This window comes from Onychomys torridus, chromosome 8 (genome assembly GCF_903995425.1).
Source record: "Onychomys torridus chromosome 8, mOncTor1.1, whole genome shotgun sequence".
Lineage (NCBI taxonomy): Eukaryota > Metazoa > Chordata > Mammalia > Rodentia > Cricetidae > Onychomys > Onychomys torridus.
In genome coordinates, this window is record NC_050450.1 from 83,444,172 (window position 1) to 83,456,234 (window position 12,063).

The 12,063-nt window shown below is 42.8% G+C and overlaps 1 protein-coding gene and 1 pseudogene across 2 annotated transcripts in view; one reads left to right on the forward strand and one right to left on the reverse strand.

Annotated features, from left to right (window-relative positions):
* Positions 1-12,063, reverse strand: part of Kat7 (lysine acetyltransferase 7) — a 39,085-nt gene that overhangs the window by 4,288 nt on the left and 22,734 nt on the right. For both annotated transcript variants that reach the window (XM_036197267.1, XM_036197266.1), the window contains 5 exons: positions 10,619-10,729; positions 8,472-8,663; positions 6,023-6,112; positions 5,671-5,811; positions 3,074-3,167 (listed from right to left, as the gene is read on the reverse strand). In XM_036197267.1, coding sequence (XP_036053160.1) covers positions 3,074-3,167; positions 5,671-5,811; positions 6,023-6,112; positions 8,472-8,663; positions 10,619-10,729 — 628 coding nt within the window. The remainder of the gene's footprint in view (positions 1-3,073; positions 3,168-5,670; positions 5,812-6,022; positions 6,113-8,471; positions 8,664-10,618; positions 10,730-12,063) is intronic.
* LOC118589736 lies at positions 11,399-11,868 on the forward strand (annotated as a pseudogene).

Genomic DNA, 12,063 nt, shown 5'->3' on the forward strand with positions numbered 1-12,063 from the left:
AAGGAACTTCAATAGCAATGGTTCTGTAAGTGTCTGCTAAGAACCGAGATGTAAGTCCTTCATTACAAAATACAACAACCGCGCTGGGCGGGGATGGTACACGCTTTTAATCCCCAGCACTCAGGAGGCAGAGTCAGGTGAATCTCTGAATTTGAGGCCAGCCTGATCTACAGAGCAAGATCCAGGACAGGCACCAAAACTACACAGAGAAACCCTGTCTCAAAAAACCAAAAACCAAAACTAAACAACCCAACAATTTCTTTTTCTTTTTTTTTTAAAGTTAAACCAAGCTGGCTATGAACATGTGGCAATCCTCTAGATACAGGAATGTTAGCATTATATGTTCAATCCACCATGTCTAGCTTAACATTTTTTTACTTGGGGTTGGAGAAATGGCTTTGCCGTTAAGAGCACTGACTGATCTTCCAAACAACTCAGAGTCAATACCCAGAACCCACATGGCAGCTCACAACTGTCTGTAACTCTACTTCCAGGGCACCTGAAGCCCTCACATAGACATGTGTGCAGGCAAAACACCAATGTATATAAAATAAAAATAAATATGGCCGGGTGGTAGTGGTACACACCTTTAATCCCAAACCAGGAGGGCAGAGCCAGGTGGATCTTGTGAGTTTGAGGCTAGCCTGGTCTACAGAGTGAGTTCCAGAACAGCTAGAACTGTTATATATAGAAATCCTGCCTCGGGGGCTGGAGAGATGGCTCGGAGGTTAAGACTGCTCTTCCAGAGGTCCTGAGTTCAATTCCAAGCAACCACATGGTGGCTCACAACCATCTGTAATGAGATCTGGCGCCCTCTTCTGTATACATAATAAATAAATAAATCTAAAAAAGAAAAGAAAGAAAAGAAATCCTGCCTCAAGAAAACAAAATAAATAAATATTAATTAAAAAATTTTCTTCTAGGGGTTAGGGAAATGGCTCTGCAAATAAAGTACTTTCCATGCAAGCATAAAAACTAGAGTCTGGATTCCCAAAACCCTCACAAAAGTAGGCCAGGCATGGTGGCTGCCAGTCACCTCAGCTTTCTGGAGGCATAGGTAGGCTCTCTGGGACATGCAGACTAGCTTAGACTAGTCAAAGTGAGTTCCCAGTTTAGTGAGAGATGCTGTCAATAAGGAAATAAAAAATGGAGGAAGACACCATCAACTTCTGGCTATCACATATGAACATAACACACATGCACATCACACATACCCATGACAAAAAAAAAAAAGACTTAAAAACATGTATTTGAGCCGGGTGGTGGTGGCGCATGCCTTTAATCCCAGCACTTGGGAGGCAGAGTCAGGCGGATCTCTGTGAGTTCAAGGCCAGCCTGAGCTACCAAGTGAGTTCCAAGAAAGGCACAAAGCTACACAGAGAAACCCTGTCTCGAAAAACACAAACAAACAAACAAACAAATAGATAGATAGAAAGATAAATAAATAAATAATAAAAATAAAAAAACAAGGGTTGGGGATTTAGCTCAGTGGTAGAGCACTTGCCTAGCAAGCGCAAGGCCCTGGGTTCAATTGTTAGCTCAATAGCTCAAAACAAAAACAACAAGAAAAAAAACCACGTATTTTATTTTATGTGTATTGGGTGTCTATCTGCCCACATGTATGAATTTATGTATGTGCACAATGTGTGGACAGCATTTGATCCCCTAGAGTGCTGGTTGTGAGCTGCCGTCTGGGTGCTGGAAACTGAACCTAGGTCCTCTGCAAGAGCAGTCAGTGCTCTCAGAGGCAGCTCTCCAGCCCACCTCCATTCTTCCTTTGACTAAAATTCAATGACACATGCTGGCAGCACACAGCTGACTCTTGTCTGCCCCAGTGGTTATATTCTATATAGGCACTGGGAATGCTGACTCAGGAATACTGAATCACTGCTCACAGGACAGTGAAGTTTGCTTCTTGAGAGCCTCTGACCAGAGCCATGCAACATTCTATGTATAATGTTCTCTTTGTTTAAAAACATCTTATGGCCGGGCGGTGGTGGTGCATGCCTGTAATCCCAGCACTCAGGAGGCAGAGGCAGGCAGATCTCTGTGAATTCGAGGCCAGCCTGGTCTACAGAGCGAGTTCCAGGAAAGGCACAAAGCTACACAGAGAAACCCTGTCTCGAGAAACCCTGTCTCGGAAAACCAAACAAACAAAAACTTACAACACCTTCTGCTGATTCAGAGGTACTGCCCTCGTAGTACTATAATTCATGTCTGCAGAGAGCTTATCTAATCCCTGCAGTCTTCCTGTGCTAACGACCATCACTTCAGCACAGTGCTCACAACCATTTTATTTTACACAACCATTTTATTTTATTTTATTTCATTTTAAAGAGTTATTTATTATGTACAGAAGAGGGCACCAGATCTCATTACAGATGATTGTGAGCCACCATGTGGTTGCTGGGAATTGAACTCGGGACCTCTGGAAGAAAAGCCAGTGCTCTTAACCTCTGAGCCATCTCTCCAGCCCTCACAACCATTTTAAATAACAGTTTAATTAAGATACTTGTCATCAAGCTGATGATCTTAGTTCAAACCCGGAACCCACCTGGAGGAGAAAGACTCCTGCAAGTTGTCTTCTGATCTCCACATATACCCTCCAACCAACAAACAAATGTAATAAGACCCTGCCCCCCATTGATCCGGGAGGTACACATTAGTGGGTAGACAAATTCAAACCAGTACCCATGATTAATGAAGAGTGAGCATAATGCCCAAAGCATGCATCAGGTTCATGGATTACCGCTGTAAGTGCTTACAGAAGTGAAATCCCAGGCATCAAAGGACAGCTTTAAGCCTTAGACACGCATCTGTGCTGTCTCAGTCTCAAATGGGATAATCCTGCAGAGCTTACTTTATTATTCTCTGCATCTCCTACTGATTCAGTGGCAACTCCTGGTTCTGTTTTCATTGGGAAATATTTGTGGCGTCACCCACCCCCCTTTGTTCATTCAGTAACTAGCTGTCAGGGTACTTCCATTACATGTTACAAACCACCAAGAGCACACATCAAAAGTGACCAACAACATCCCCAGGGTCCCTGGGGATGCTCAGCAACATCACTTACTGAAATCAATGAGCATTTTGCCATAGCCCTGTCTCATATACTGAGGCATGGTAAGGATACAGGATACATTGTAGTTGAGAAATGAATTCTTCTCCTAAAATCAAGAACAGACAAGCAAATCATGAGGCACCGAAGAACAAAAATTTCACCACCACCATCACCCCCATTCTAGATTAAAAAAAAAAAAAAAAAAAGGCTATCAGGCCTTGCAAAATTAAATTATTGTTAGTCCTAGGAAGTAACTATGATGTCCACAGCTGTTACCACAGCATTATGGTCAAAGCTATTAACCTAAGGATGTCTCCAGTTCAGACCTCCAGTGTCAATTTAGAGAGACAACTCCAAGAGCACGCACGCACACCAAAGCTAAGATTGCTGGGACAACCTACTGGGGACTCTCTTTAAGAAGCACTGTTCCAGAGACAGCTTGCCCATTGGGAAGACAGGAAACCAAACAGAATTCCCCTGGAAGATCAAAATACAACCAAATCACACAATAGCTGATTCCATTTATAAATATCCAGAATAAGCCAATTTGTAGGAGACAGGAAGGTCAGGAGGAAATAGGAACAGACTGCAATGTCCCTTCTTGAGACAAAGGAATGCGAGGACTGCACCAGCCACATGACTCGACATTACATTAGAAGCCACTGCCCTGTACAGTTTAAGGGATGAATTGTGTGGTGTACTGTTTTTATATTTTAATTAAGTTGTTACATTACTTTAAAACTGTTAAACTACACTAAAGCTCACAACCACAGCTATGATGACCTTTAATCCCAGCACCGAGGCGGCAAAAGCAGGTGGATCTATGTGAGTTCTAGGCCAGTCAGGACTACATAGGGAGACTGCCTCAACAAAATGAAAGAAAACCTTACGCTGGATCTAGTCTTACATATATTTTTAAAATATGTAATAATGGTAGTTATCAGTTTATTACACAGATTAATCATTCTTGAACGTACAAGTTGCAGAGGAGCAACTGGGTCTTTACACAAGTATTTCCACCAAATGAATTTTCACCTTTACATTGAAATAGGCCTACAGCAGTTAAAAACATAAGAAAATGGGCTGGAGAGATGGCTCAGAGATTAAGAGCACCGACTGCTCTTCCAGAGGTCCTGAGTTCAATTCCCAGCAACCACATAGTGGCTCACAACCATCTGTAATGAGATCCGGCTCCCTCTTCTGTATACATAATAAATAAATATATCTTTTAAAAAAGATAAGAAAAATAAGAGCTATTAGCTATGTATTAACTGAGAAACCACATAAAAACCAAAGATGGAAAGGGGCTAAAAGAGGAAGGCTGAAAGAAAAAGCAGGGAGATGGGAGAGTCCTGGGAAGAAAGCCCAGTACATTCTATGTACTAACAACTAACACTGAAATGTTCTTCAGTTAAACTTAGACCTTAAAATACAGCAGGCCGGCAGAATTTAATCTGTTTGGTCATAGCCTTCACCTAAGCTGTGGCTCCCTCAGGGTGAAATGAATACACAGCTTCATGTTCTTCACCAGCTTTTTATGATTATTTGAGATTTGATGGATTCCACTCAACAATCCCCCACAGGTCACTGGAGCTTTTTTCCTCTCATCCAAGCACACACTGTGTATCTAGCTCCCCTCACATCTTTCCACTATCCAAATTTAGGTCAATAAGGAAAACTTTTAGTCTCACACCTAGGTTACGCCTGGAGAACTGGCTTCTCACACACTTCTCTGCTGGGAGGCAATGTTGGTACAGAAGTACAGTATTTGTAGTTTATTGTTTCAAGTGTGTACAACACGCAGCATGGCTGTGTCAAGTAAACATGCACAGGGGAAGATGAGGCGTGGGCTCACAGAAAGCAGTCAAATCAAAAGGCCTTCCTCTTTCAGAGTTCCCTAGCTTTATTTGTAGAGGTTATCTAGTAATTTCTTTAATTAAATCGCATACTTCTGAGTCCATTCCTGAGCTATTCTGTTATACTTTTTTCTATCTGTCTTGTAGATCCCAGCAATCTCGGGCACTAAAACATCTAGATTGGGATCACACAACAGAGAACATTTTGTACCTTTTAAAGACAAAGAGGTATTACCACTAAAGGGACTAGTCATGCTACAATGATCCAACTGGAGAGCAAGCAACTAGAATATGTTCCTGGTTTTAACCTAACAACAAGGAGGAAGGCAAAACCAGCAGAGTTGGCTTGACTACAAGACGTGTTTTAAACTCACAGGAAGGGTCCAGGCCAGTAGTAGCTCCAATCCACAAGTACAGAAATGAATAAACTAAAACCTTCTAATAACAGCATCAGCCAAGTATCTCGGTTCATGTCTGTAATCCCAGCCCTGTGGAGATTGAGGCAGGAGGACTGTCCTGGGTTTCATGCCAGTTTAGGCTGCATAGTAATTCCAGGCCCGCTAGGTAACAGAAGAACCTTGACAGAATATGTTCATGAAGCTATCTGTCATACTTGTACTTGCCACCTTCTTTGGCTTACAGGAAGCCTAATCACCACTGTCTGCTTCCTCATCAGAGATCTGAGCTCTCTAACGCCAATACCCACAATGCTGCTGAGGTTGTTAAGCTTCTAAATTACCAGATCCTGCTGACCTTAGAAAAATACCCAATCAGGTGACAGCCAGTATTGTCCGCTTCTGTCATAACATAGAACAGGAAAGGTTCTACATCATAGTATAACGTCTTATGGTCCAGAAAAAGCTTCGCCAAAAGGCACAGGTTTTGGCAGTAGATCTAGAAGCAGAGAAAGAGTTTATGTGTGTGGGGGAATCAGTGACTAGAAGAGTTTAGAAAACACCCAAAGCAAAGAACGGCCAAACCAGCACTATCCTGAAACAGATCTAAGCCCTAGTCCCACACAAATGTTTTGTGAAGACAAAACACACCTGGGAACCAATCAATGCTTGACCCTAGCACCTCTTTCTCTCACGTCACCACTTTTTACCTTGTTTTTCTTGCCATCTACTTCAAACACAGAGATGGAGCCTTTGCGGTATATCTCATCACCAGGGGGATGTTTCCACACACACTTGGCCTACAAGAGAATGGAGTCCACATGAAGCAATCAGATTTTTCTACAACCCTGTTCCTTAAGAGGGAAAAGGAACTGTAGGTTAAAGCTGGTTAACTGAGTTAATGGACAGCTGAACACACTAGAGGACAGTGAGATCATTGTCTTCAGAAAAGCTAGAGCCTTCTTAAGCTGTTGCACTGTATCTCTGGCGTTTCTATGGCTGTTTGGCTCACATGTCTGGATTATTTCTGGCATTATCTCAGCCCAAGATATTAAATCACCTATAACATAAAAGCCAGATAAATAAGAATATCCTTGCTTACAATAAAATGTCTCATGCCAACGGGAAATTCTTAAGCAGCTTATTCTGGCAGCTTAGTGTTGCTAAGTATGTTACGCTCACCTTTACCAGTCATTTCCCATTACTATCCTGCCTCCAGCATCCGTTCTCAGACTGGAAAGCTGATCCACAATGATGAAGATCAGGAGCCACTCGATTATCTGCCCACCTCCTGCCACATGTTAGAAAGAGAAAGCCTTTCTCTGGCTTATTGTAAAAGGCAGGAGGGCTGGCTAAGCAGCAGGAAGCTGGAAGGTACTTGGTTCCAAAGTAACCCCATTTTCTGAGTCTCAAGATGTTCGACTCCTGGTGCCGAGGACAGTACACAGCATCTGAGGCAGCAAGCCAAGTCCTCTTACCCTGCCAGGGAAAAGTTCCAAGCAGGTACAGGCGTTTGCTGCCAAGCCTGATGACTCAAATTCAATTCTGGGACTTAACATAGCAAGAGAGAACTGACTCCCACAAGTTGTTCTCTCATTTTCCATGTGTGCCATGGTGTATATGCACATGTACACACATCTGCGCGCGCGCACACACACACACACACACACACACACACACACACACACACACACACACACAAGCTCACACATATAGAAAATTTCTTATTAAACAATTCCATTGGACATAGTGGTTGGTCCACAATGGTAAAGTCAAGAAACAGAGATATGAAAACAGCTACAAGTTTAAGCCTGAGCTAAAGACCCTACTTGTAACAAACAAAAACCATATACACGCCTGCCAAGAATGATGTTCCAGGTGTGGGAATGTAGCTCGACGGTACAGTAGTAGATGGTTTAGTACTTACCCAGTAAGTGTGAGACTGCATTCTCTCCCTAGCAGAGGGCTCGAGTGCATGCATGCGTGTGTTTAAGGCCTGGATACCATGTTCTAATCTTCACAGGTAACTCAAAAACTTAATTAACTGGAAATGTTTCAAAGTTCCATCTATGTTCCTATCTCCTCCCCTTACCTGTTGAGGAACTGAATATTTGTTTAACTATGTAAAGATGTGTTGCATTTGTTTTACTTTGCCTGCCTAAGGCACCTGGTTGGCCTAATAAAAAGCTGAATGGCCAATAGCTTGTCAGTAGAGGGATAGGTGGGGCTGGCAGGCAGAGAGAATAAGTAGGAGGAGGAAACTAGGCGCCAGGAGAGAAAGAGGGAGACACCAGCCAGCGAGATACGAAGGAAGCAGGAAAGTAGGACACACAGAATGAAAGAAAGGTAAAAATCCCTAAGGCAAAATGGAGATGAAGAGAGAAACAGATTTTAAAAAGTTCGAAGAGCTAATGGAACAAGCCCGAGCATTCATAACTAATATTAAGTCTCTGTGTCCTGATTTTGGGGGCTGGTGGTCCATGAAAGCTTGCTACACTTATTCCTGCTGGTTCTTTCCATGATAACCAAACCCACGCAACACCTATTTGTTTAAAACATTAGCCAAGCCAAAGAAGCCATTTCAGTGATTAAACCTGTGGCAATGGGAACACAAGCAAGCTTGCATTTCCTGAAATCTGACTTTTATACTCATAATTCACTAGACCAAGGTGTGCACATTTTTCTTATTTTAATATGAAGAATGTTCAGAAATACAAACTATCAATCAATTCTGTTACTTTCATCATCATTTACAAATGGATCTCCTTTATATATGCATTCATTCAACACACATTTCATAGACACCTACCACCTAAAATATAAGCCACACTGTCCTGTCTTATCTAATGAAATACATGTATTTCGTTGGAGTTTGGGGAAAACACAAACTGTAGGGAGGGCAAATTAATATTCTGAGGAAGATACAAAAAAGATAGGAAAAAGAAAAGATGCTTGTGAACAGGATGAAGTTAAGGTGCTCATACAGCACTGGTCCTGGTGGACAGTCACCCTGAGATGTAACTTTCAATTCCTTCAGTCTCCACTCCATCGCTATGGACACTTGGGAGACGTCTTCTCTGGGACACAACTGAAAAACCATATAACAGCCCCCACCCCCCCATGGCCATGGTCACAGTAGTGGAACTCAAGAGAACTTACCATGTGTCGGCGGAGTATTGTTTGGCTCTTCATGTATTTTAAACAGAATTCACACATGTAGAGACGCCCCAGCCGTGCATATTCTTCAGGATAGGGAGAATGGTACCAAGTATCCAGCTCATAGCGGCCAAAAGCAATTGTTTTAATCATGTTGCTTCCCTCTGTTATTTGGCCTTGAAGCCTTAACTTCTCCTATTGCCAAGAGAAACCAAAACAAATAAAGATTTAACCAAAATAAATAAGGATTCCTTATCTTTGATTTTAAAATTAGGTTTTTGTTTTGTTTTTGTTGTTTTTCAAGACAGGGTTTCTCTGTTTAGTCTGTGCTGTACTAGAACTCACTTTGTAGACTAGGCTGGTCTTGAACTCAGCGATCCACCTTGCCTCTGCCTCCCAAGTGCTGGGATTAAAGACATGTGCCACCACTGCCCAGCCTTAAAATGAGATTTTTAATCTATACAGTATGTATGGATGTTTTGTTTGCATACATATATGTGCAACACAAGTATGCCTAGTGCCTACACAGGGCAAGAAGGACATCAGATGCCTAAAATTGAGAGTTATAGGTGACTGTCAGCCACCAGGAGAAGCTGGGAACTGAACGTGGTTCTCTGCAAAAACAGCAAGTGTTCTTAACTGCTGAGCCATCTCTAGCCTCTATCATCCTTGTTCTCAAAAGCCTCTGCCAGGCCGGCAGCTAAGCTATAAAAACCAGCTAGATTTGGCCTCTAGCCATGAGATGGCCACTAATGAGGGTTACCTGAGCATGGAAAATCAAGCAGCTCACACAGAAAACTTGTCAGCTGTATTGCCCAGAAATCCTTAAAAAAAAAAAAAAAAAAAAAGGCTCTTGCATTTTAGCTTGGCCTCAAATAATGAGGATGACCTTTAACTCCTGATTCTTCTACCTTCATTTCCAGATGCTGCAATTATAGATGTGCACCATCACACCAAGTTATGTAGTGTTGGAGATGGAACCCAGCAAGCACCGTACCAAAAGAGCTACAATTTTAGCCCATTCCTGGTTCTGTTGGTTTTTAATTTTCTTAATTTTTATACTGTATGTATGTAAATGCAAGTAGAGGTCAGAGGTCATCTTGTGGGGAGTCAGTCTTCTCCTTACAAGAGGATCTTGAGGATTAATTTAGGCTTGAACTCAGGTTAGACCTGTTTGTCAAGCAGCTGCCCTCCTGGTCTTCTTTCCTCCACCTCACAAGTGCTAGCATTACAAGTGCATACTAGGCAATTACTTGTAACCATCGGGAGAACTGGGAAAGGCTGGCCTTAGGCATTATCTTCATGATGGAAAAAAAAAGCAGGAGGTGGCAACCAATAAATATTCCAGCCCAGAGAAGCCACCAAACTCTGCCCCCTGCAACTGATATAATAAAAGGAAGGAGTAGAGGAAATCAACACTACAAATTAAATTTCCTTGGGCACATTTAATTTGTTTTATCACAGGTAGTCTGTCGAGGTGATGGGCATGGTTGAACATGACTACAATCTTAGCAGGAGAGACAGTGGCCAGCCACCAGTGAATTCTAGGCTAGCCACAGGTACATAACAAGACCATATCAAAGTAAACAAAAAGGGGCATTTCTGCAAAGATATGGAGTGCATCTATGATTAGTGGGAGGATGACATGAGCCCAGAAGTTTCAATCTTGCTTGAACAACAAGATGAGACCACCCTCCCTGTCAAAAATCAATAAAACATCTGATTGTAGTCTTCCTTACCATTTTTCTTCACTGTTATTTTCATGCTTTAGGGGTAAATGTATTTATTAAAATGAAAAGAAACCCTATAAAAGGATGGTGCTGCAGCCCCCCAAGTCCTGAGGTTCTCAGAACTAAATTTTATCCAAGACAAAAGGGCACCCAGAGTTTTAACCAGCCTCACTACCTCAAGCCAAACTGGATCTTCCAGTTGAGAGAGATAGAGGAAAAACTTCAAGGGGAAGGGATGAGAAGAGGGTGATGTGTTTTACAGAAATGGGAAGATTGTCTCTAAAGACAGCTGGGGAAGGAAAGAGATCTCAGCAGTAAAGCACCCAACTCCCATCAGACTAGTTGCTAATCACTTTTCATGGCAGTTGTAAGGGCTTTTCATAAGGGTCCTCCCCTCAGTGTGGGGTTTTTGATACTCACCAAATCCTCAGAAGCCCGGGCTTGTGCTCTTCGGAAAAGATCTAAGTCATATTCGCTTGTCAGGTTTTCCAAGAGAGGCTCCCGAGTGTTCCCATAGGTCTGTCTGTGTTCCTAGGAAAAACAACCAAAGGTGATACTGTCTGTAGACCTTGGTTTATTTCATTCCCATGAATGCCAAGCTGAACTAGAAGCTATTTACAAATTACTTACACACTGGGTGTGGGGAACTGAGCTCAGGCAAACTGGTAACAGGTCAGTGTCAGAGGATACCCCTATATGGATCTGAACATGTAAACGACAGCAGCCCCCATGAGGCACCATAGATCCTGGAATCAGGCTGGTGACACTCCCTGAGAAGTAAGCAGATCCTCTGAGATGCCTTAGTGCTTGAAGACGCTGCCTGGAAGGGAATCTGCAGCAAGGAGAGCCGCTGGACGTGGTCCTTGGGAAACTGCTCCTGACATGACTTCATGACTGCAAATGTGCAAGGCTCCCACATTACAACCCCAGCCCAAGTGCACAGTTGGAATCTCTAACAATGTCTTGCTAAACATCAAGAAAAAATAAAAATAAGAATATAAAAGAAGCCAGACCATGGTGGTACATGCCTTTAATCCCAGCACTCAGGAGGCAGAGCTAGGCGGATTTCTGTGAGTTCCTGATCTACAGAACGAGATCCAGGACAGGCACCAAAACTACACAAAGAAACCTTGTCTCGGAAAAAACAAAAACAAAAACAAAAACAAAAACAAAAACACAGAAGCAATCCTTTTCACCAAGATGGCGCCAAAAACGAAGAAGGAAGCTCCTGCCCCTCCCAAAACCGAAGCCAAAGCAAAGGCCTTGAAAGCCAAGAAGGCAGCGCTGAAAGGTGTCCACAGCCACAAAAAGAAGATCCCCACATCACCCACGTTCTGGCAGCCCAAGACCCTGCGCCTCCGGAGGCAGCCCAAACATCCTCAAAAGAGCGTGCCCAGGAGAAACAAGCTTGACCACTATGCTATCAAGATCCCCCTGACTACCGAGTCAGCCATGAAGAAGACAGAAGACACCACCACACTGTGTTCATTGTGGATGTCAAGGCCAACAAGCACCAGATCAAACAGGCTGTCAAGATCAAACTCTATGACATTGATGTGGCCAAAGTCAACACCCTCATAAGACCTGATGGAGAGAAGAAGGCGTATGTTCGGTTGGCTCCTGACTATTATGATGCTCTGGATGTTGTCAACAAAATTGGGATCATCTAAACTGAGTCCAGCTGGCTAATTCTAAATATACTTTTTCACCTTAAAAACAAAAAACAAACAAAAAAACCCAAAAAGAACATAAAAGGAATCCTGTTTTAAGTAACTTTCAAACCTGATCAAGCTGGTCACTACAAGTATCCTTTCCCTGGAAGGACAGTGGAGGAAAAGAGAGGCTTCTCTTTCAGGTTCTAGCCC